The sequence below is a fragment of the Monodelphis domestica genome, chromosome 3 (genome assembly GCF_027887165.1).
Source record: "Monodelphis domestica isolate mMonDom1 chromosome 3, mMonDom1.pri, whole genome shotgun sequence".
Classification (NCBI taxonomy): domain Eukaryota; kingdom Metazoa; phylum Chordata; class Mammalia; order Didelphimorphia; family Didelphidae; genus Monodelphis; species Monodelphis domestica.
Genome location: NC_077229.1, coordinates 73,844,627 through 73,870,131, shown reverse-complemented (window position 1 = coordinate 73,870,131; position 25,505 = coordinate 73,844,627). Strand labels below are relative to the sequence as shown.

The 25,505-nt window shown below is 43.1% G+C and overlaps 2 protein-coding genes across 8 annotated transcripts; both read right to left on the bottom strand.

Annotated features, from left to right (window-relative positions):
- Positions 1-531: 531 nt before the first annotated feature.
- On the bottom strand, positions 532-4,355 carry UBA52 (ubiquitin A-52 residue ribosomal protein fusion product 1). 3 transcript variants are annotated; one of them, XM_007489245.2, is made up of 5 exons: positions 4,204-4,355; positions 2,623-2,744; positions 2,318-2,404; positions 890-992; positions 532-781 (listed from the first exon to the last, which is right to left on the bottom strand). In XM_007489245.2, the coding sequence occupies exons 2-5, from the start codon at positions 2,723-2,725 to the stop codon at positions 733-735; spliced, it is 342 nt and encodes a 113-aa protein (XP_007489307.1). In that variant the 5' UTR covers positions 2,726-2,744; positions 4,204-4,355; the 3' UTR covers positions 532-732. The 3 variants fall into 3 exon arrangements, with proteins under 3 accessions (XP_007489307.1, XP_001363046.1, XP_007489306.1); XM_001363009.4 differs by having other exon boundaries at positions 532-764; positions 4,204-4,354; XM_007489244.3 differs by having other exon boundaries at positions 532-764; positions 4,185-4,315.
- A 5,146-nt stretch (positions 4,356-9,501) lies between these two features.
- On the bottom strand, positions 9,502-21,689 carry KXD1 (KxDL motif containing 1). 5 transcript variants are annotated; one of them, XM_056822148.1, is made up of 5 exons: positions 21,371-21,689; positions 16,304-16,434; positions 11,760-11,912; positions 11,525-11,571; positions 9,502-10,760 (listed from the first exon to the last, which is right to left on the bottom strand). In XM_056822148.1, the coding sequence occupies exons 2-5, from the start codon at positions 16,402-16,404 to the stop codon at positions 10,510-10,512; spliced, it is 552 nt and encodes a 183-aa protein (XP_056678126.1). In that variant the 5' UTR covers positions 16,405-16,434; positions 21,371-21,689; the 3' UTR covers positions 9,502-10,509. The 5 variants fall into 5 exon arrangements, with proteins under 5 accessions (XP_056678126.1, XP_056678125.1, XP_007489305.2 ...); XM_056822147.1 differs by having other exon boundaries at positions 21,471-21,689; XM_007489243.3 differs by lacking the exon at positions 21,371-21,689 and adding an exon at positions 18,695-18,795.
- Between the last annotated feature and the right edge of the window lie 3,816 nt (positions 21,690-25,505).

Here is a 25,505-nt window from a genome sequence, read left to right as displayed (position 1 = left end):
AAGGCAAGAAGAGTGGTAAGGCCTAGGCAACTGGGGGACTTGCCCAGGGTCACACACTGGAAGTGTCTGTCTGAGGCCACATTTGAAATAACCTCCCATCTCCCAGGCCTAGTTTTCAATCCAGTCACCTGCTGCCCCCAAGGGCTCCTATTTTTAAGAGCCCAAACCCATATTACAGCAGAAGAAATGATTTGGCAAAAGCCAATGAGGAAGTCACAGGGGGCACAATTCAAGTCATTCACTTACATAGTACCAACCACTTTTCTTCACAAGCTGCATTCTCATTTTAGAGACAAATGATTGCTCCAGGTCACTGATTAAACCAGAGACAAGGCTAGAAGAGAAGCTTCCTAAGGACACAGAGCACTTCCAGCCTTTCAACAGGAGAAAGCTGGGATGAGCAGCTGACATGCTTGTTGTGGCCTCTTTCCCAGTCATCCCCTCCCCCGGCATCTTTCCACTTTCCATCCCATAGGCTCCATCCATCAAAAGTTCCTACAAGTACAGAATGAGTTGCACAGACACAAGAGCTCCTGCTTCTCAACTAAAAGGGGATTTTATTGATATCACAGCCCCATTAAACCCAGTTACAAGGCCTTGTTACAACAGAGTACTAAATGTCACTTTAGTCACGGGAGCCAAACAAAAACTGGGTCCCGAGGCTGCCTCTTTATTTGACCTTCTTCTTGGGGCGCAGATTGTTGGTGTGGCCGCACTTCTTCTTACGGCAGTTTACAGCGCGGGGGTGCAGGCGGGCATAACACCTGCAAGGAGAACAGTACTGATATTGAGGTCACCCCATATGCATAGGCAGGTTAAGTCCAATAGGGAAATTCGCTACTTCACAGCTCTGTACCCCTACCCACCCCCTGCCAAGTCCCAGGCATACTTGCGGCAGATCATCTTGTCACAGTTGTACTTCTGGGCCAGCTGGCGAAGGGAAGGCTCAATGATCCCCCCTCGAAGACGCAGCACCAAGTGCAAAGTGGACTCTGAGAACAAATCAAAGCACCTATAAGTACCAATGATGTGCACAGCACAAGGGGTAGGGGGCAGAGAAGGGGAGTGAGAAACATACACAATCATGATCTAAATTACTGAGCAGAGAGACCGCGTGTGGCATAGTGGAGAGCCCTGGGCCTGGAGTTAGAAAGATCCAAGTCAAGCCTCATACCTGTACCAGCTTTATAACACCAAGGCAAACAAGATGTCAGTTCACCTATCTGTAGTAAAAGAACAGCAACAGCATCTACCCCATGGGTGGTATTAAGTATTAAAAACACTCCTAAGGAGAGACATAATTGTCCTCTGGGGATACAACATGCAAGTGCCAGTGAGCACAAGTAGCTAAAGGAACAGAATGTAGGGTTTGGGAGTCAGGAAGACCAGAGTTCAAATCCAGTCTCAAGACACTAACTGTGTGTCCAGTCACCTGGACAACACTTAACCCTGTCTGCCTTTCACATCTATGAAATGAGCTAGAGAAGGAAATGGCAAACCTTTCCAGGATCTGCCAAGAATACCCCAAATGGGTTCATGAAGAATTATACAGATTGAAACAGCCAAACAACAAAATAGTACAGTGCCTGATATAGTATGCACTTTCCTATATATGAGAAAAGGGATATCAGAAAATCCATAGTACATTTGAGAGAAATCTTTCCTGCCAAAGATAATAAAAAATATCCTATCTTTTCAAAATGATTTTCAATTAAATCCATAAAGGATCATATCACCAATACAATAAAAATATAAGCATTGCCCCATTCCTGAATACTTATATAATCTTGTTGGGAATTGAATAAAAATTTCTAGAAAATCTTTTTAGTATAATCTTTCATTATATAATAAGCTTGTTCCCCAAACTATTATTTTATAGCTCCAAATGGGCTTTCCTCACAACACTCTGAGAAGTAGGGAAATACTAGAGTTGTGATCCTATTTGAGGTCATTACAGATGAAGAAAGTGAGGCAAACATGGTTAGGTGACTTATCCAGGGTCACATAGCTAAACATGGATTTGAACCCAGGGAGAGGAGTCTTCTTAACTCCAGACCTGGTACTCTATACACTGTGCCACTTCGATGCCCCTAAAAAGTATTAGTGGTCCCATTTTGCAGATAAGGAAATTATAGCTCAGAGAAGTAACTTGCCTAGGAACACACAAGTACTTAATAGATGCTTCTGACTCCAGCATCCTTTCTTTTATGGCTATGCTATCAGATTTCCCTATCACTGTTTTATGATCCTAATATACCAAAGGGCAACTCTCACCCACCCACCCAACAGCATCCCTCCAAGTAAAGACATAGCACACCTTTCTGGATGTTGTAGTCAGAGAGAGTCCGGCCATCTTCTAGCTGTTTTCCAGCAAAAATCAGACGTTGTTGATCTGGTGGGATACCTAGGATGGACACCAAAAGCATCCTGAGAAAATGCCTTGCATGGCCTAGCTAAGAGCGATGAAAGCAATTTTGTTTGGGATAGCCAGTAATAGGTACAATAGGCTACTGAGAGAAGAAAAAGGTCAGGCTAGAGGCAAAGGGTAGAGAGAAAAGAATGTTCAAAGGTCTCATCTTCTAGAAGCTAGACAGGGAATGCCCAAACCAAAAGGACTCTTACCTTCCTTGTCCTGGATTTTGGCTTTGACATTTTCGATAGTATCACTGGGCTCTACCTCAAGAGTGATGGTCTTGCCCGTCAGGGTCTTCACAAAGATCTGCATCTCTGCAACGTTGCGCCCGCTGAAGGAAGGTTTGAACAGACACAGTGAATGACACAGCCACCATTATTCTGAACTGCCACTGATAGTCAGTCAATCATTTATTTTTCTACCTTATTCTTTCAGTCTTCTCCCGAGTTCCAATTGGTGAAGTCTGTTACAAGGGACCTTCTCCTTACTTTGGCCTAAACAAGCTTGGCTACCTTTTGTTCCCCTGAAAATCCTGGACTCCTCTGATCTATGTCCAGCTCCAACAAGTTTCTCCAACCCCACATACCAGACAGAATGACTCAGTCCTTTAGTACCAGTCCAACTCACCCAGGTTCCAGCTTCTTCTTCCCAGAAATTTGCCTTAATTTCTTCCAAAACCTGTCCCTGCCTAACTACTCTGCTTCTAAGCAATTTAGTTAGTTGTCCTTCAAGTTCAGCAAATTCTTTTTTAAAAACTATTTTACATTTTTGTACTGGGAGAGGACTATCAGCGAAACTAAAATTGAGGTCAGATGACTTGAATTCAAGTCTACCTGTATTTCTAATAAATTATTTAACCACTCTGAGCCTTGGCTTCCTAAGCTCTCCAAGTGTGTGAATGGGGAGGAACAAACTAGATGATTTCTAAGGTTCAACTCTGAAATCTAAAATTCTAAAGTTCCTTTTATTTCTCTCTTGTTCTAGCTTTACCCTCCCCCAATGCAGCACAGCTTTTCTACCTATATCAGTTCTGGTCTCCCCCAGTCAGCACTTGTCCTTCCCCCTCCTTACAGGACACATGCTCAGAATACCCATGGTTTCCGTGCCTGAAGTCCTTTTCCAACCCTGTCCAGCTTGGCTTGACCAAAGGGGCACTGCTGGAAGGAACAGCCCCTCATTTTAAAGAGGGGGACACACTGCTATGGTCCAAAGGTTTTTCTCTGACCCCTTCCCCTCCCTATGCAGCCTGAACCCTCCATCCTGCATTCTAGAAGAGGGACCAATATGGATCTGGTGATTTCACCAACGACTCATCCGTGTCTTGGCAGCGGTAGCAAGCACATCCCAGAACAGAGCGATGGCACTACCAGTGAAGCTCATGCTGGATAGGACCTCATTTGTCCTTCCAACTAACTGCTTATCGATCTCAATGAGTTGTCCCGAAGTGGAATGGGCTGCCTCGGCAGAAACTGATCTCCTCGTGCCTGGAGGGCTCCAAGAGGCCACAGGTCCTCTGGTGGGGAAGGCGGTCCGGTGGAAAGACGAGGTCCGATAGAAAGCGGCCGAGTCCAGGCCCAGGCTAGCGCGGTCCCGCTCGCCTCCCCTGCCCCCAGGCCTAGACCGGCCCTCGCCCCGCAAGCCTCGGCCTCCCCACCTGGACCGTGCCTCTGCGCTTCCTCGGACACGGTCCAACTTCCCCGCATCGCTGCCCTCCCTCGGGCCCAGTTCCCAGCCCCGGCCCTGTGTCCCCCGCCCCACAGTAGGCCCCTACCCCGGTTAGCAACACGCACCCGCTCGGCCGCCTCGCTGGAGAGAAAGAGGCCTCCGGAAGCGGAAACCGCGGCTTCGCTGCCTTTCCGCGCCTGCGCGCTCAAGCCCCACCCCGCTGCAGGGAGCCTCGCGTCACAATCCCGCCAGGCCCCGCCCCCTCGGCCTCATTTCCGTTCCCGTGGCGGCCATCTTGGAGGCTGGCGCATGACGCCAGCCCACGTCCTGGCAGAAGATTTCCGGCTTGTCCAGCCGCGGGACAAGGTCATGTCATGAGGCTACCAAAGCCACGTGAGATCATAGGATCTTAGATTTTAAAGCTAGAGGGTAACCTTATAGGTCACTAAGCCCAAGCTCCTCATTTTACAGATGATAAAACTGAGACCCCCAAAATAAGTTATTTTTGTCCCAGACGGGTTAGATTCAAACCCAATGCCAGTGCTGTGACTATTACATTACACCATCTCTAATAAGGGTCATTTACTCCAACTCCTTCCCTCATTTTACAAATAAGGAAATTGAGGCCCAGAGAAGTGACTTGATGAAGGTCACATTTGTAAATGGCAGAACAAGGATTCAGAGTCAGAGCTTCTGGATTCAAATCTAAGCCTGCTCCAATGCATGCTTCCAACTCAAGGATCTTCATTTCTTTTTGTTTTTTAATTTTATTTTTTTTAACCTTCTATCTTTCATCCTAGAACTAATACTATGTGCTAGTTCCAAGGCAGAATAGGAGTAAAGGCTAGGCAATGGAAGTTATGTGACTTGCCCAGGGTCACACAGCTGAGAAGTGTCAGAGGTCACATTTGAACTCAGGATCTCACATCTCCAAATCTGACTCTCAATCCACTAAGCCACTTACCTGCCCCCAGGTCTCAATAGGTCCTTGCTGATCAATTGAACGAACATTTATTTATTATACTACTGCTATGTACTGGGTTACCATGTTTAGGAATTCAAAGACAAAAATAAATCTTGTTCCCTTCCCTCCTATAACTTAGAATCTAGTTATGGGTAGAGAGCATAAATAGAAGACTAGAAAAAAAATGGTCACTCCTATCGACTCTTCATGGCCCCCTCTTTGGAGTTTTCTTGACAAAGATACTAAAGTGGCTTGCCATTTCCTTCTCTGCCTCCTTTTACAGATGAGGAAACTGAGGCAAATGGAGTTATGTGACTTGCCCAGGGTCACATTTCTAGGAAGTGACTGAGGCAAGTTTTGAATTCAAGCAGGTCTAACTCCAAACCTAGTATTTTATCCACTGGACCACCTAGCTGTCACCTTCATAGGGGTAGCTGGGACCAAATACTAAATTTTCAATATTTGCACCTAAGAAATTCTAAAAGCCTACCAATCAGGGCTTGGGTTTTTTTTTTGTTTTGTTTTGTTTTGTTTTCTGGACTACTGGACTTAAGAAAATGATGGGGGAAAGTATGAAGTCTCTTTTTGTAGGGTTGGTTGTTAAACAATTACCAGCACATTCCAGGGGGGGAAGGCACTAGCAGGTGAGGAGAATCAGGAAAGGCTCCACTTAAAAGGTAACGTTCAAGCTAAGACTTTTCTTTTTTATCCTCACCTTCCATCTTAGAATCAAGACTATGTATTAGTTCCAAGGCAGAAGAATGGTAAGAGCTAAGCAGTGGGGATTAAGTGACTTGCCCAGGGTCACACAGTTAGGAAGTATCTGAGGCTGGATTTGAACCCAGGCCCAAGTCCTCTTATCACCAAGCCTGTTTCAATCCACTGAGCCACCTAGCAGCCTCCTCATGCTACGCCTTGAGAGAAGCCAGGGGGGGCAGTGTATTACAGGTGAGGGACTAGGAATGGGCTGTTCTCCAATTAGTCACTGAGTCATTAAGTCATAAGCAACATTGTGGAAACTATAATTAGGTGAACATGGAATAGTCTGCCTGTCAGATCTATGGGAAAGGAAAGATTTTAAAAGCAACACTGTGCTAAGCCCTAAGGGGAAAGGGGATGATACAAAGAAAAAAAAAACATATTTTTAAAATTAAAAATTTATTTATTATTTTTAGAAAAAAAGTGTCCATCTTAGAATCAATACTGAGTATTGGTTCCAAGACAGAATAAAGGCTAGGCAATGGGGGTCCAGTGACTTGCCCAGGGTCACACAGCTGGGAGTGTCTGAGGTTGGATTTGAACCCAGGACCTCCCATCTCTAGGCCTGGCTCTCCATCCACTGAACCACCCAGCTGCCTCCTTATTTTTAGAAATTTAATAGCAAGTTTTCACATAAATTTTCCAAAGACATATGATCCAAATTGTCTCCTTCCCTTTTCCCTCCCCCTTCCCAGAGATGGCAAGCAATTCAATCTGGGTTATACCTGTATTATTGTGCAATACATATTTCCATATTATTCAAAATAAAAAAATTTTAATGGGTCCCCTGGAGGCAACCAGGTAGCTCAATGGATTGAGAGGCAGGCATGGAGATGAGAGGTCTTGGATTCAAATGGGATTTCAGATACTCCCTAGTGGTGTGGCCCTGGGCAAGCCAACACTCAGTTTTAATTCTACTCTAGAATGAAATTTTTTTTTTTAAACCCTTACCTTCAGTCTTGGAGTCAATACTGTGCATTGGCTCCAAGGCAGAAGAGTGGTAAGGGCTAGGCAATGAGGGTCAAGTGACTTGCCCAGGGTCACACAGCTGGGAAGTGTCTGAGGTCAGATTTGAACCCAGGACCTCCCATCCCTAGGCCTGGCTCTCAATCCACTGAGCTACCCAGCTGCCCCCAGGAAATTTTTTTTTTAAATGGGTCTCATGGAGCTCACAATTTAATGAGATAACATACAAATATTTATAGTCATATCAACAAGTCTTAAGTTCTTACTTGGTACCAGACATTGTGCTGTATAAGATCTATAGTGACCTCCTGAGAAAGAACTGTTGGAGTCAGAATGTAGATCAAAGCATACTATTTTCACTTTAATTTACTTGTGGTTTTAATTTCAGGTTTAGGATTTTTAGGAGTATCCTTACAACAATGGCTAATATGGAAATATGTTATGCATAATACATGTATGAACCAAATCAAATTGCTTACCATTTCCAGGAGCAAGGAGGGAAGGGGGTGGCTCAGTGGATTGAGAATCAGGCCCAGAGATGGGAGGTCCTGGGTTCAAATTTGGACTCAGACTCTTCCCAGCTGTGTGACCCTGGGCAAGTCACTTGACCCCCATTGCCCAGCCCTGACCACTCTTCTGCCTTAGAGCCAATACACGGTATGGACTCCAAGATGGAAGGTAAGGGTTTTAAAAAGAGAGAGAGAGAGAAGGGAAGAAGACAATTTGAACTTTATAATTTCAGAAAATGTATGTTGAAAATTGTTATTGCATATAACTTACAAAATTAAATATATATTAAAAATTAACTTTAAAAGATATATAATATAAATGGAAAATGTTTTATATAAAAAAATTTTATTCCAATTTTATTTAGGGGTTTACTTTTTTCCAACTTGGTCCCCTCAACTTTCCCCTATTGAGAAAGCAGGAAAAACAGTTCCAATTATAAACATGGATATTCAAACAAAACAAATTTCCACCTTAGTCCTATCCCAAAAAGTCTCAATCTTCACTGAGTCTCTCACCTATTTTTTAGAAGGTGGGTGTCCTATTTCATCATGCATCCTCTGTAGTAGACTTCCTGCATGTTTCAAAATTCCTCATCTTTATAATATTCTTATTGTATAAACTTTTCTAATGGAAAATAATCTTAGAAAGGCAGGGAAGGAAGAGGGAAAGGCTTGAACCCTGCAGAAGGTGAGATTTCTTTGTGAAGATAGCAAAGTGGCTCATTTGATTAGACTATTTTGCCTATGTAGGGGAATGATTTCCTGGAAAAACAGGATGGAGCTTACCTAACAGGAGAATTGCTACATGGGAATCAATAGGGCACATGGCAAGATGCCACCCTGGTTAAGTCCTAGGTTCTAGTGGTTGACTAGTCTCAGGCCAACTAGAAACAAAGGGTTAACGGTTTCACTCACCCACTAATCCGGAGAGGTCAGCCCGTCTGCTAAACCTGTTCAGTCCCCCTGAAGATCTATGTCTAAGGGTTACAATTCCAAGGGGAAGAGGGCAGCCACAAGGCAGTTGGCAAGAAGCCCTTGATGCAGATTAGCTACCTAGGTGGTGGCCAAAGGTGGGGTGAAGCATGTTCTACCCAGATCTTGGCTACTTCTGCCCAAGGCTAAGGGAGAAGGGTAAAGCAGCCACACTGACTCTGTCCTTACAGAGAAGTATTCTGGTATCACTTCCCACCCTAGGCATGAATGGCTACTTTTTTATTGACTCACTGGAACATCCTTAGTATGACTCTGTTTACCCATGTAAAATGAATTAGGATTGGGTAGCCCTGAGACCCTTCCAGCTCTCAAATTCCAGATTATGGCCCTCCTTAGCCCTTCAATGATTTTCTCTTGCATAGCTCTCCCCTCCCCAAAGTCATGTTCCCAAAGCCCTGATCAGGACAGTTATGGGGGAGGGGGGAGTGGAACCAAACTGCTCACTAGCATCCAATGCCTTCCCTCGTTGCTCCTTCTTCTTGGACTCCCAGATCCCCCCCTCCAAGGTTCACCTTGATTTGTACTGTGTCCAAGACACCTTCCCCATTCCCACAGTTGTTAGTTCCAGGATTCCGTACATCTTGTGTAATCGTGTATTGATTATTTATGCATGTTCTATGTCCTCCCTTCCTCCCTCAGTATGAGCTGAGGTTAGGAACTGTGTCAGCGGATAGAAATGGTAGTATCGGATGCCCAGGGCACAGGGATGACTAGGCTCAAGTCCTGTCTCCTACAGACATGTCCCGGCTGGGCGACTCTCCCCAGGCAACTCTTGCAAAAAGGGGAAGAATTGCTTCAGTAGAGGGTGTTTCCTCACCCAAGAGCTCCCTTAACCAGTGAAATGCAGATTGAGTTCTATTTCCTATATACCCCACAATTAGATATTTCTTGTTCACCCCACCTGTTCAGACTAATCTCCTACACCGTCCGGTAAAAGGCCCATCAGAGGGATCACGAGCCTCTTAACCCCAGGTTGGCACCTGATGCCAAACGGACCAGATGAACAAAACAGAAGAGCCCTTCCACTTACCAACTCTTAAGCTCCACATCTGGCCTTCTTTCCAGCTGCAGCTACTAACGATCCCCATCACTTTTTGGAAGACCCAAAGGCCATAGTTCTCTCTGTCCCAGCCTGGAAATGCCCCTTCACCTGTTTCCCAACACCCAATTGGTCTGCTCTTCCCAGGCCCATGTTGTAGGAAGAAAGGAAGGATACAAGGTTCAGGCTGACCCTCGTAGCAACAGAGAATTTTATTTCTTTCCCCCACAGTATGTGTAAACTTAGGGTACAAAAATAGTCAGTTAAACTTTTATTTCCAAAGATGTCCCTACCTGCTGGGCTGAGGGCCCTGAGGGAGGAGGAGGAGGAGGAGCAAGAGGCAGTGGCTTGGTAGTTCTTTCTCCTCTCTCCACAAGAAATTAAATGATGGCTGGTCTCTGCTCAAACACTATCCATGAGAGTAAACTTCCTAACTTCCACCTCAAAAACTTTCCTTGTTTCAAACAAGCCCTAAACTTACCAACAGAAGAAAATACTTGGGTGCCTAATATGTGTCAGCATAAGCATGAATCCGTGTATATGTATCTGTGTACACGTGACCAAGTACATGGTGTGTGTGTGTGTCTGTCTGTCTGTCCCAGGAAGGAGAAGGGTTAGCATAAGCATGAGCTGAAGCCACAATCAGTAGGCCTCTCAGTCAGGCCCTGACTCCAGATTTCCTAACAGGAACAACCGCACTGAATTACATCCAGCCAGCCTCTGAGCCACAGTGCCCAGTCAAGTCTATGAGCTTTCTTGCTAACACAGGGCTCAGAACAAACCTGTGGCATGCCAGGACCCCAAGAAGAAGGTCTGGAAGAGCCCAGGCTTGGCTTCATATGTGCAGAAACAATGGGAACTGGGGTTGGGGGGACAGGGAAGAAAGGAACTTGGGGAGCAAAATACCAGCAGAAAAGCATTAGCAAAAAAAAGCTGGGGAAACCCACTGTGTGACCATCCCCCCCAATGAGGCTGGCCTAACCCCCAACCCCTGGCTTCAGGCCCAGAGGTATGGCTCCAGGGCCTGAAAAGGCCGGAGAAGAATCCCTTCTGGATTTGTCTCCCTCCAGGTGTGTTGTTCTAAGCTGTGGGAGGACCAGCCAGAAGCACCTTTCCAGGATGCTGGAAGATGGGAAGGCCCTCCTGTTTGTACCCTAGGACGCACTGACTCCTTGGGACTTGGGCTAGAGGGCAGCTCCTCCTACTCCCGGGCCCTCTCACCACCATCCTCATCCTCATCACCTGTCAGGCTCTCCCCATTCACAGCTGGGGAGTCCAGCCGACCTTGGGATAAATCTTCAAAATCTGGGCTCAGGACTGGAGAGATGATATCTGGGCTTGTGTCACAGGACCCTGTACTCTGCTCTGAGGTAGCAATGGTGGTAGCCAAGCTGGCTGGGACGGGGTCCACGTCATCATCTTCCTCCTCCAGGATGGGAGACTCATGGATATCTATGAAGGGGAAGAGTCATCAGTGTCAGGTGAGTCACGCGGGACTAGAGAGCCATTCCTCCTGGGAAAACTAGAAAAGGGGGGAGGGGGGTCCTGGCACACAACCAAAGGTGAAGAAGATTCAGGCTCCCCCCAAGGATGCCTCCTAACTCTTGCTCTGCCAGGAAGAGGAAGATCCCTGAGAAGGGTCTCAGGAGGTCAGAATATCTGCATTCACAGACCCAGCTCCCCACCAACTTGGACCTTACTTTAGGACCGAATAAACAATCTATTTAGGTTTAGGATTCAAATAAAACTGGTCTAGAATGAGGAATGTATAGACCCTGGAGGGCCTGAGGAAGAAAGTCACACAGTTCTACTATTGGAAATGACTTTTGAGATCCTCTCTCCCCATCATTTTAAAGATGAGGGAATTAAGACTCAGGGAGCAAAAGGCCTTGCCCAAGGTCACACAGTAAGCTATAAGGATGCCTGGAATATAAAATGCCAGAACTGGTAAAGCCCACGTCTCTAAACCATAGGACTGCAGAGCGGGGAGGAAATATAGAACACGGAATGTCAGAGTTCTGAGGGCCTTAGAACACAGTGTCAGAGCTGTAAAGGCTCTTAGCACCCAGGATGTCAGAGCTAGAGGGCCTTCAGAACCCAGAATGTCAGAGCTGGGAGGACCCTTAGAACAGAGAAGGTCAGAGCTAGGGGGCTAGAACCCAGATCATAAATGGTTATAAATAAATCATAACAGGTCAAGCCTCAGAGACACTTACAACTAAAAGCATCTGGGTACTGCTTTGACAGCTTGGCTTTCAGAGTCCTACAAGAAAAAGAAGGGGGAAAAGAGCACAATTTAAATTCTCTCCCAAAGGTACTCTAGCATCCCCTGTGAGGAGAACAGCCTTGGTCACCTCTCACCCGCCCTGCTTATAATTTTACAGGCCCTTCTTGCTTTCACTAGCCCCAGGTCCTTCTAGACAGGCTGAAGAGGCAGAGCTGGCCACCAACCGGAGCCTGCGGAAGATGCTGTCCAGGTCCTTCTTCATCTCCATCAGTGTCCTGGTATGGTGTGTGAAACGCTCACTCATCTGCTGCATTCGGACATTGGACAGGTTGTTAAAGTTCAAGAGCATTTCATTGGTTTTCTCAAATCGGTCCAGCCTGAATTTGGGGAGACCAAAAAGAAGAAGGGAACCAGATTAGCAGGTCCTGGATATATCTGAGAAGTCTCCTGGATCCCCAAACGGGAGTCAAGGTGGAAGGGATACAGAGCTTGGAATCACAAAGTCCCCATCCAAACTTGCCTTGGATATTTATCCCCTTCGTGTCCCAGGGCAAGTCCCTTAACCTCGATGAACTTCACTTTACTCACCTATAAAACAGGGAACTACTTGCATTACCCACCTCAGAGGGTTGATGTGAGAAGCAAGTAAGATAAGCAAAAATTATAAAGCACTAGATAATCTTGGAGAGTACTGTTGTTATTATGAATTAGGATTAGGGGTGTTATTATTATTATTATACACACAGAGGAAATAACTTCTCTGCTGGTTGCTCCTGGTAGTATAAGTTTTATTATTCTCCATTTTACAGATCAGAAAGATAAAGAAGGAGAAGGATGCCTGTTCCCCTGGCATGGTTGTGCTACCACCAGATCATCAGGGATAGCTAGTAGTTAGCAAAGTGGTTGGAGCACTCGGTTTGGAGTCAGGAAGATCTGACTTCAAATTCCAAATCCAGCCTCAAACACTTAACACCTATGTAACACTGGATAACTCACTTAACTTCCACTGCCTAGTCCTTACTGCTCTTCTGCCTTGGAACCAATATGTAGTATTGATTCTAAGAGGGAAGGGAAGGGTTAAAAAAAAAACAACTTGTGTGACCCTAAGCAAGCCACTTGACCTCTAACTGTCTCAGGTTCCCCATTGTAGAATAGGTATAAAATAGCACTTTAAAGCTGTGAGAAATTAGGTAAAATAATATTTGTAGAAAGTACCAACCTTCACAGCCAGGCCTGGAGTCAGGGAGACTTAGGTTCAAAACTGGTCTCAGACACTTGCTAGACGTGTGATCCTGGGCAAGTCACTTAACTCCAATTGCCTAGTCCTTGCCCTTCTGTCTTAGAATTATTATTTTTTTAAACCCATAACTTCTATCTTGGAATCAATACTAAGTATTGGTTCCAAGGCAGAAGAGTGGTACGGACTAGGCAATGGGGGTTAAGTGATTTGCCCAGGGTCACACAGCTAGGAAGTATCTGAGGCCAGATTTGAACCTAGGGCCTTCCATCTCTAGGCCTGGCTCTCAATCCACTGAGCTACCCAGCTTCCTCCTGTCTTAGAATTATTACTAAGCCATAAAACAAAAAGTAAGGATTTTAAAAATAAATTAAAAATGTATTATGTCAGTAAATAATTATATAATATAAAAATAAAATTTTAAAATAAAAATATTCACTAGACTCTAATCTTCTCTTTCCTCCTTTCTCAGTTAAATTCAATGAAAAATTCGATACTTATTGGCCTCTACTTTCTCTCCCCTCAATCACTGCTTCCCTCTCTGCAACCTAGCCTCCAACCTCACCACTCAACTGAAAATGATCTATGGAGTTAACAATGAAAAACAAGTGGCCAAATAGAATGGCCTTCTCTCCACTCTCATTCCTACAGACTTCCCTGCAGGATCTGACACTGTTGATCATGCACTCTTCCTGGGCTTTTGTGATGATACTCTCTCCACATCCTACTGTCATTGCTCAGTATCACCCTGACAAACAGTTCCTTCTCTTTTCTCTCTCTATTTGACCTCACAAAAGCAAATGTTGAAAGGTTAACAGGCCCAAAATGAATTCCTGGAAGAACTCCAAGAAAGGATCAAAAAACAAATAAAAAGACTTACAAGAAAATTTAGAAAAGGATAGAAAAGTCAACAGCTTAGAGCAAAAACTCACCAAAGAAAACATTTCTAAAAAAGGAAATGCAAAAATGACCTCATCAGCTCTCAAGGATGATGATGTGTTCAATGAATGTTTCCCAGATCTACCCATTCAGCCTTAGATTCACTCCTATGTTCCAACTGGCTACTGGGCATTTCCAAATAGATATCCTGTTGGTATCACAAATACAAAATAACCAAAGGAGAATCTTTACTTCTCCTCCAACAAACCTTCTTCTGAAGTACCCCATTCACTATTCTCAACAGCACTGCCATTCTTCCATCTCATGGCCACCTTTGACTCTCCCATTCTCACCTACCCACTAAAACTTGTCGTTTCTACCACATCATGTCTCAAATAAGCCCCCTTCCCTCCACTTACATAGCTACCAGTCTAGGATAGGCCCTCATCAACTCTCACCTAGCCTACTTCAATACCATGTTCTCCCTGTCTCCAGTCCATGAATTCTTAACTTTCTCTTGCATTTCAGACCTCTCTGCCAATCCAGTGATGCCTTTTCAGAATAATATTTGTTGTCTACCTTCACAATTGAAAGAAATGCAAATTTTCAGTTAGTGCTTAGTGAAAATCAAGATATAATTTTTTTTCCTATTTAAGTTCATGGAGCCATTAAATGTACCTATAATAATGCAGAAATTTGTTTTATTTGACTTTACATATTTGTAATGAGTTTTGGTTTTCTTGCTTTTTCAATGAGGAGTGATGAGACGGACAGGATATGAAGTGGAAAATAAAATCATTGTGTGACCCTGGGCAAGTCACCTGACCCCCATTGCCTAGCCCTTACCACTCTTCTGCCTTGGAACCAATATACAATATTGATTCCAAGATGGAAGGTGAGGGTTTTTAAAAAATGAAAATGAAATAAAATCATCCTAATGTTAAAAAAATCTATCCAATCTACTTATTATTAAATTCAGGTTAATAAACCCTGACCTAGTCTCTCCCAAATCCAATTTATCCTCTATTAAACCATTAAGGTTGATTCTTCTTAAGAATAGATCTTGATGACAACATTGGTACAATCCAATGGTGTTGCTTGTCAGCTATGGGAGGGGGGAGGGAATAGGGGAGGGAAAGAAAATGAATCATGTAAACATGGAAAAATATTTTAAAATAAAGTGAAAAAAAAAAGATCTTGACCTAATACACAAATAATCCAGATCAAATTGCTTACCATCTCCTAGATGGGGGAGGGAGACAATTTGGATCTTATTAATTCAGAAAACATACATGGAAAATTGTTATTATATGTAATTGGGAAAATATCTTTTAAATTTTTTTTAAACCCTCACCTTCCTTCTTGGAGTCAATACTGTATATTGGCTCCAAGGCAGAAGAGTGGTAAGGGCTAGGCAATGGGGGTTAAGTGACTTGCCCAGGGTCACAAAGCTGGGAAGTGTCTGAGGCCAGATATGAACCTAGGACCTCTAGTCTCTAGGCCTGACTCTCAATCCACTGAGATACCCAGATGCCCCCTAAATTTTTTAAAAGAACTGACTTGGGGTACCTAGGTAGACTCAGTTGGTTGAGAGCCAGGTCTAGTGAGGTGAGGTCCTGGGTTCAAATCTGTTATGAGTCACTTCCTGTGGGACATTGGACCCCATTGCCTATAGTCCTTACTGCTCTGCCTTGGAACCAAAATAGAGCATTGATTCTAAGATAGAAAGTAAAAGTTAAAAAAAAAAAAGATCTGAAGGGACAGCTGGGTAGTTCAATGGATTGACAGTTAGGCCTGGAGATGGGAGGTCCTAGGTTCAAATCTGGCCTCAGACACTTCCCAGCTGTGTGACCCTGGGCAAGTCACTTAACTCTCACTGCCTAGCCTTTACCACTCTACTGCATTGGTTCTAAGGCAGAAGGTAAGGGTTTTAATTTAAAAAAAATAGATCTATGTCAATTCCCTACTCAACAAATTCAAGAAGTTCCTTCGTCTGACTTTTGTGACCCCTTCTCATTTTATAGATGAGGAAATAGAAGTAACAAGGTTAAGTGACTTGCCCAGGTCACACAGCTAATAAGTGTCTGAGATCAGATTTGAACTACAGAGCCATCTAGCTGCCCCCTCTACCTATTCCTTCTGCAGAAGGTCGTTCTTAGTCTGTGGTGGATGCTTGCTCTTTCCCCTCCAAGGTAACCTTGTACTTTGCTTCATGTGTATGTTTTTTACATACAATATGTATATGTTGTCTTCCCCATTAGCAGGAAAGTTTCTTGAAGATAAGAACAGTTTCTTTTTTTCTTTGTATCAACCATGTCTAGCACATGGACTGGCACATAGCAGGTAGGGGATAGGAAAAGGAGGGAATAAGCTTTATATAGCCTCTACTACATGCCAAAACTGTGCTAAGTTCTTTTTATAAATATGATCTCATTTGATCCTTAAACTCTGCTAGGTAAGTGAAGTTATTATTCTCATTTTGCTGTTAAGGCAACTGAGGTGAATAGAGAATTAAGTAATTTGTTCAGTCATACAGCTAGGAAGTATTTGAGGCTGGGATTGAATTCAGGGCTTTAGATGTCTAGTAAGTGCTTCCTGATGGTTGGATGAATGCATAGAAGGATGAATGGATGGATGAATGTCTTGACTCACATGTTCTTCTGGGCCTGAATGATGGCATTTACATCCTCTGAGTTCACCATGCTGAGGATCCGATTGCAGAACACATCTGAGGCAGAACTGGGGGATTCCATTTCCTCCTCCTCCACCTTCTCCTCTGCAGCCTACAGACCAGTCAAAGGCAGAGGTTATTAGACTGGCCAAGTAGGCATGTGTACATGCTCCTTCCTGGTTAACCTGGAAGAAATCTAGACTAGACTTTTGTTTTATTAGCAAACTGTATCCCTCAGATTCTGGGACTTCCCCAACAGGCTGTGGTCTTGATAGGACCAGATGGTCTCCACGGGAGTTTTTAGCCCTGTTAGCAGGCAAGCTGCCATGACAGAACTCTAAGCAAGGTCTTGACAGAGAAATCCCTCAGAGTGCCTGGAAAGCCCAGTACTCTCCTAGAAAGACTTGCTAATGAATTAGTTGTCTTCTCCGTAAAGTGAGAAGGGGAAGGAAATTTGCACTCAAGATAAAAGATCCTCTTAACTCATGGCATGCTGTATATTCCAAGGATCCTGTTGCCTCTAACATTTTCTAGTCTAGGGACCCTGCCAGCTCCAACTTTCTATGTCCCAAGGGCTCTCCTAACTATGGCAATCTGTGTTAAGTACTCAGCCAGCTCTGATATTCCAGGTTCTAAGGGTCCTCCAAACTCTGACATTCTGTGTTCTAAGGGTCCTCCCAGCTTTGACAATCCCTATTCTAAGGGTCCTCCGAGCTCTGATATTCCAAGTTCTAAGAGTCCTCCAAGCTGACATTCTGTGTTCTAAGAGTCCTCCCAGCTCTGACATTCTGTTCTAAGCTCCCTCCCAGCTCTGACATTCTGTTCTTAGGTCTCTCCCAGCTCTGACAGTCTCTCTTCTAAGGACTCTCCCAGCTCTGACATTCTCTGTTCTAAGTATCCTCCCAGCTCTGACATTCCCTGTTCTAAGCTCCCTCCTAGCTCTGACATTCTCTGTTCTAAGGACTCTCCCAGCTCTGACATTCTGTGTTCTAAGCTCCCTCCCAACTCTGATATTCTGTGTTCTAAGCTCCCTCCCAACTCTGATATTCTCTGTTCTAAGGTCTCTCCCAGCTCTGACATTCTCTGTTCTAAGAGTCCTCCAAGCTGACATTCTGTGTTCTAAGGGTCCTCCCAGCTCTGACATTCTCTGTTCTAAGGTCTCTCCCAGCTCTGACATTCTCTGTTCTAAGCTCCCTCCCACCTCTGACATTCTGTGTTCTAAGGGTCCTCCCAGCTCTGACATTTTCTGTTCTAAGGTCTCTCCCAGCTCTGACATTCTCTGTTCTAAGCTCCCTCCCAGCTCTGACATTCCCTGTTCTAAGCTCCCTCCCAGCTCTGACATTCTCTGTTCTAAGCTCCCTCCCAGGTCTGACATTCTCTGTTCTAAGCTCCCTCCCAGGTCTGACATTCTCTGTTCTAAGGTCTCTCCCAGCTCTGACATTCTCTGTTCTAAGAGTCCTCCAAGCTGACATTCTGTGTTCTAAGGGTCCTCCCAGCTCTGACATTCTCTGTTCTAAGCTCCCTCCCAGCTTTAACATTGTGTTCTAAGGGTCCTCCCAGCTCTAACATTGTGTTCTAAGGGTCCTCCCAGCTCTGACATTCTGTGTTCTAAGAGTCCTCCAAGCTGACATTCTGTGTTCTAAGTCCTCCCAGTTCTGACATTCTGTGTTCTAAGGAGCCCCCCAGCTCTGACATTCTCTGTTCTAAGCTCCCTCCCAGCTCTAACACTGTGTTCTAAGCTCCCTCCCAGCTCTAACATTGTGTTCTAAGGGTCCTCCCAGCTCTAACATTCTGTGTTCTAGGGGTCCTCCCAGTCCGCCAACCCCTGTTCTAAAGTCCCTTCCACCTCTGCCATTCTCGATGCTGAGGTCCCTCCCAGCTCAGCCACTCTGTGTTCCAAGGCCCCTTCTGACCTAACATTCTAGACATGTTCTTAAGTCCTAAGGGCCCTCCCGGCCGTCCCACAAGTTCAGGCTCGGAAGTCCCTTCCCCGCTGAGATCCCCCTTTCTGTTCTGAGATAGTCCAGACCCGCATGCTAAGCCCACATTCTAGAACTCTAACTCTTTCCAGGATCTCTGGGGTCCTCAGAAGACCATGCGCTTCCCTTTGCCCAGGGCCGGGCTATCATAAGCCGTGCTGGCTCGAGAGGGAGAGGGGCTGCGGGGAACCTTGGCCAGATATGTGGGAGCAGAAATGCCCAGCTGGACGCCCCCACCCCCGCTCCTCTCCAGGGCCAAGAGAGGTGGCGACCAGTGACCCCTCCCAAACTGGCTCCTGGTCTCCCCCACTCTGTCTCCCACTCCGCGCCGCCCACCACCCCCAGACTCAGCTGCAAAGGCGGCGGCAGCGACAGAGGTGGCGGCAGCAGCACCTGCACATCTGGAAACTCGCACTTCCGGGATGGCGCTCACGCACAGCAGCCTCAGCGCTACGCCAGCTTACGTCACAACCAGAGAGATGGGCTGGGCGGAGCCGCGGAGCCAAGGGGGTAGAGGAGGATCTAGGGGCGGAGACAACTGGGGGCGGGGCTAATAAGGGATTGGTTGGGGAGGCGTTAGGGGCGAGGCTAATGATGTACATGGGGAAGTTCCTGGGGGCGGAGCCAGAGCAGAAGGAGGCAAAGCAATTGGATGCTTTCTTCCTAAACCTTTAGCTAGTTCCTCCCGAGAATATGTTTGTAGCCCCTAGGTGACACAGTGGAGAGTGCTGGGCTTGGGGAGGGGTCCAAGAGATATGAGTTCAAATGGAGCCTTGAAGCCCTTTTTAAACAAGGTTTTTAAAGGTTTTTTTAAAAGTCTTTACTTTTCTGTCCTAGTTATATCTCTGTCCTAATAAAAACTCTAACACTGATAGTAATACCAGCCTTGTCCTAGTAACAACTAAGCAAATAAGAGTTAGGCAAATGAGTTAAGTGACTTGCCCAGAGTCACACAGTTAGCAAGTATCAAAGTTCTAATTTGAACCCAGGACCCTCAACTCCAGACCTGGCAAGATATCTACTGTGCTACCTAGGTGGTGTCACTTGTGCAAATCACGTAAAATCTGTTTGCCTCAGTTTCTTCAATCATAAAAATGGGAAGAAGTGTAGTACAAATCACCCAGGGTTATTGTGAATGTCAAGTGAGAAAATGTTTATAAAGCTCTATGCATTTCATTAATCTTTATAATCTTTTTGTGTGTATGTCATGAATCCCTTTGTCAATCAATAAATATATTTATTAAGCAACTAGTAAGTTCCAGGAAAGTGTCAGGAAAGACTCATCTTCCTGAGTTCAAATCTGGCCTCAGACATCTACTAACTGTGACCCTGGGCAAGTCTCTTTGCCCTGTTTGGCTCACTTTCCTGACCTATAAAATGAACAGAGAAGGAAATGGCCAACCACTCCAGTTTCTTTGCAAAGAAAACCCCAGTAAGAATCATTAAAAGTCAGGCACAATTGAACATCTGCCAGGCAATGTGCTAAATACAAGGTGTACAAAAAGAAGCAAAAGATCATCCCTGACTTCAAGTAATTTATAGTCTAATTGGAGAGAGAACATGCAAAAAATATATAAGAAGCAAACTCTATGCAAGATCATAAATAATTAGCAGAGGGAAGCTAGAATTAGCATAGAATTAAGAGGGTTTGGGAAAGGCTTCTGGTAGAAGATAGGATTTTAGATGGGACTTCAAGTCATAGAAGCTAGGAAGGAGAGATGATGAGAGCACACTCCAGGCATGGAGCCTAGAGACAAAGTATTTTGTTCATGAAATAGCCAGGAGGCACAGAATCATGAGCCCAAGGAGACTGCAAAGAGAGTAGCCAGATGAAACTCCTTTTCAGAATGTTTTTAAATACATGAAATATTTTTTTTTAAGTTTTTTTAAACCCTTACCTTCCATCTTGGAATCAATACTGTGTATTGGCTCCAAGGTAGAAGGGTTAGGCAATGGGGGTTAAGTGACTTGCCCAGGGTCACACAGCTAGGAGGTGTCTGAGGCCAAATTTGAACCCAGGACCTCCCATCTCTAGGTCTGGTTCTCAATCCACTGAGCCACCCAGCTGCCCCCTAAATACATGAAATATGATGGTGATGGAATACAATTGTGCTGTAAAGAATGATGAACAGGATGATTTCAGAAACAGCTGGAAAGACCTCCATAAACTGCTGCAGAGTGAGATAAGCAGAACTGGGAGAACATTATAAATAGTAACTGAAATATTGGAACGATCAACTGGGAAGGACTTGGCTACTCTCAACAATAAATGATCCAGGACAGTTCTGAGGGACTTATGACAAAGACTGTTATCCACCTCCAGAGAAAGAACTGTGGGAATCAGAATGCAGATCAAAGCATATAATTTTTTTTACTTTATTTGTGTGTTTTTTTGGTGTGTGTGTGTGTTTTTTTTATTTATGGAGGGTTTTGAGGTGTTTCAGTTTTATGTAAGTATTCCCTTGCAAATATGAACAATATGGGGAGAGAAGGGAAGAAAGGAAGGATATATACGTGTATAATTTCAGAAAACTTATGAGGAAATTTGTTATTACATGTATTTGGTAAAATAAAATATCTTTATAATAAAAATGAACAATATAGAAATAAGTTTTGCATGGTAATACATATGTAATCCAGATAAAATTGCTTACCAGCTCCAGGAAGGGGACAGAAGGAAGGGAGGGAGACAATTGGATCATATAATTTCAGAAAATCTATGTGGAAAATTGTTATTACATATAATAGGTAAAATAAAATATCTTTACAAAAAAACATGAAATAAAATGTATAGACTTATAAAAGAAAGCAATTATATTGAAATATAGTTTTGAAAATGTTCAAAGCAAAAAAAAAATTACTGATTCCAGGTTAAGAATCCCTAAGTTATTACATGTAATTAGGAAAATAAAATATCTTTGAATAAAATATGAAGAAAAAAAAGAATCCTTTGGCTAAATGGTCTCTGAACTCCCAGCACTGACATTCTCTGTTCTAAGTCCCTCTGACATTTCATGTTTTTTTATAATTATATATAATTTTTTTAATAAAAAAATTTTTAACCCTTACCTTCTGTCTTAGAATCAATACTATGTATTGGTTCCCTCAACGTGGAATCTATAAGCCCCCAAACTTGTAGCCCAGAAAGTTTTAGTGATCCCCAGCTTACTTGGTTTGAAGGTGAAGACAGACCCCAGGTTTGATCTTGTCACTTGAGAGTTCCTCCTGAGGGAAAGTTCTACTTCACTACCCCTTAGACCAACAATAGACCTTAAATTAATTTGGGTGGGAATATCCAATCCCATCAGATGTCAAGTATCTCTTTGGTCCCCAAGGTTTCTCTCCCTAGGCCAAAGTCCTTTACGGAGGAGGCTGGGTCTTTCCCTTTTGTGTCCAATGTAAAGCATCAGCCCCTCACTGTTATTCCTGTCTGGAACTCCTTGTTCCTTTGTTACCATTGAAAAGTCAATCATGGGTTTGAATCAAGAACACATGTGATACCCAGTGGAATTGCACGTGGGCTATGGGAGAGGTGGTGGGAGGAGGGGAGGGAAGAAAAGAAAATGATCTTTGTTTCCAATGAATAATGTTTGGAAGTGACCAAATAAAATACAAAAAAATAAATTTTAAAAAAAATTTTAAAAATTTAAAAAAAGCAATCTGTGAAGGCCGAATAATGAGGTTATAAATGTAAAATTTGAATTGATATCCAATAACTCCAAGTATTAAATTTTCTAAAGTTTATTAATAATTAATTGAAGTAGATCTAAGTCTCAGAGTTTCCCCTAAATGTTCTCTCTATAGGCAGTACTTTGGCAATATTCATGTTTCTTACATGACACTGTATATACTTTTCCCCATCCTGAATAAATTTATTTGCCTAGGAAAAAAAAATAATTAATTGAAGTAGAAAAAATAAAAGAACAAAAATAAAAAATATATAATGATAATTAAAAAAAATAAAGAAAAGTCAATCAACTGTCCCTCTCATTCTCAGCCCCCAAGTTTCACCTACAAAGGTATTTAAGCTCCGCAATTTAATTGGCTCCTTGGAACTGTCCAATCTAGTGTGGTTGGCTTTTTCAGGGGTCAGTGTCCAGAGGGACCAGAGTTCAATCCTCAGACTCTGTGTTAGTGTGTGGTAGAGGCCTACCATCAAATTGAACCCCTTTCCCTTGATTAAAGAGTGTTTTTTTCTGACTATTTAATAGTTCTGTGGTTTTTCTAAGTCAATAGTTCTAAGGCAGAAGAGCAGTAAGGAATAGACAGTGAAGGTTAAGTGACTTGCCCAGGATCACACAGCTAGAAAGTATCTGAAGTCAAATTTGAACCCAGGATCTCCTACCTCTAAGCCTGGTTCTCAATCCATTGAGCCATCTAGCTGCTCCCATTCCATGTTCTAAGGAGGAAAAGAATAAATATTTATTAATCATTGAGTATATGCCAAATATTGTGCTAAGTGTTTTATAAATATGATCTCATTTGACCCTCACAACAACCTTGAGAGGTAGATACTATTATTACCTCCATTTTACAGTTGAGGAAACAGAGGTTAAATGACTTGCCCAGGGTCACACAGCCAGAAAATGTGTGAGACTAGATTTGAACTCAGCACTCTCTCAACTGTGCTACCTAGTTGCTCCAAAGAGCCCTACCAACTCTGTCTTCTACCTTCTAAGGTTTTTCTTGGCCTCTGATGTCCTGTGCTCTGCCATTATTGATCACCTATTCTCTCCAGGTCTTCAGGACATCCCTCTCTCCTGGTTCTTCTGTTTCTCTACCTGATCCTTCTTTGTTTCCATTGCTGGAGCTTCCTCCAAATCAAGTCCTCCAGGTTTCTAGGAGGATCTGTCCTGGGATAGATCTCTTCTCTTCTTGATCTGTACTAATTTACAGATTGAATTTCAGATATCTACTGGATATCCCATTGGAGAAGTCCAAAAGGCAATTGGAAATGTGAGAGTGGAGGTCCAGAGGGAGTAGATATGGGCCAGAGAAGTAGATATGATCAGCATCAAGAGGATTCTTGATAATAATTTATCTAATTTAAATTCAATTATCTACTAATCTAATTTAAAAGAAATAAATTCACAGGAGCTGATGAGATCCCCAAGTGAAATATTGTTTGCATGTTGTTTCCTCAATTAGGTTATGAGTTCCTCCAGGGCAGGGACTGTCTTTTGCTACCTTTTGTATCCAGAGAGCTTAACCCAGTGCCTGGCACATAGTAGGTGCTTGATAAATGTTTATCGTGATCAACTATGAATGAACTAGCTATTCTCAACAATACAATGATCTGTGCAATTAGAATCTGTTACCTTAAAAACTACAATTCCCAGCACCCCACTCTCCTCACATTATGTGCTGATGTAGGGAGGACATAAATTTGGTGTAGCCCCACCTCTCGCTCTCTTCTCTTCTGGGCTTTTTTAAACAGGCAAGGAGAACTTAGGCACATGGTATTAATTTTGTTAAATAATTAGTTTTTTTAACTTCTATTTCCTTTTTATTCCTTCTACTTCAAGTGATTATTAATAAACCTTATAAAATTAATACTTGGAATTGCTGGATATTAATTTAAATCCTACAGATCCAAGACAATTCCAAAGAATTCATGATGAAAAATGCTATCCACTTCCAGAGAAAGAACTGGTGGAATTTGAATGCAGATCAAAATCTAATTTAAAAACTTCTGTCTTAAGTAAAACTCAGTGGAATTGCATGTAAGCTGGGGGGGGGGGGAAGGGAAGGAAAGAACATGAATTATGTAACCATGGAAAAATATTCTTAATTAAAAATTTTCAATTAAAAAAACCTTCTATCTTAGAATTAATACTGTGTATTGGTTCCAAGGTAAAAAAGCAGTAAAAGCTTGGCAATGGGGTAAAGTGACCTGCCCAGGGTCACATAGCTAGGAAGTGCCTGAGGTGAGATTTGAATTCAGGACCTCCTATCTCTAGGTCTCCAGGTCTGGCTCTCAGGTGACACTGAGCTTCCTAGCTGCTCGGAGAAGCCTATTGTTTTTCATTTTATTTTCTAAGTGATTTTTTTTTTACTTTATATGAATCTTCTTCTACAATATGACCAATAGGGAAACAAAAAAAAAAATACACACATGGATGGATATATAAAGGTATTTATAGTTTACTGGACAACCAAATGCCAAATACTCCTCTTGATTTTTCAAACTCACAAAATTCAAGGTGTCATTTCCTTCACTGAGCACTTTGTTCTCCCAAGAGTAAAGTAGCAAAAAGAAAATTGAAAGGGAAGCTAAGTGGCTCAGTGGATATAGAGTTCAAATCTAGCCACAGGCATTTCCTGATCAGATAACTTAAGTAACTTAACAAGTTACTTAAGCTCAACTACCTAGCCCTTACTGCTCTTCTATCTTAGAATCAATATTTAATATCCTAAGGTAAAGCAAGGGTTTTAAAAGAAGAAGGCTGAAGCTGTCAAGACTTTTTGTTTGTTTACATTTTGATAAATTATATTCTCAATTACAAGTAAACAAAAAAGGTTAACATTCAGATTTTTTTAAAAATTTGAGTTCCAGGGGGAAGTTAGGTGGCTCAGTGGATTGAGAGTCAGGCCTAGAGATGGAAGGTCCTAGGTTCAAATCTGGCCTCAGACACTTCCTAGTTGTATGACCCTGTGCAAGTCACTTAACCCCCATTGCCTAGCCTTCTGCCTTGGAGCCAATACACAGTATTGATTCCAAGATGGAAGGTAAGGGTTTTAATTAAAAAAAAAAAGGACAATTTATACAACTAGATAAAATAACAGAATATGTGATGGAATAAAAGGTATAAAATCTAAAAGGAAATAATTCAAAAAGTAAAAATTAAAGAGGAATAACACTTCCAGATTTTCCCTTCCTTCTCTTCCCCCTCCTTTAGAAGGCAAACAGTTTGATATAGATTATACATGTCTACACATGCAAAAATTTCCACATTAGCCATGTTACAAAGGAAAATGCAGAGAAAAAAAGAATAATACAGAAAGTTTAAAAAGTATACTTTAGTCTGACAGGCTTTTTGAATAACACTGTAACCAACCAAAGAGCCTCTTGTTCCAAAATGGTTAGTTGACCAGAACCAGTTATGGTCTGTCCCTCCAAGGTGGTTTCCTTACTAATGTGTAATTGAAAAATCTTGTCCCTTTGAACTACATTTCCCAGGAGCCCACTGACTTCCTGTCATTA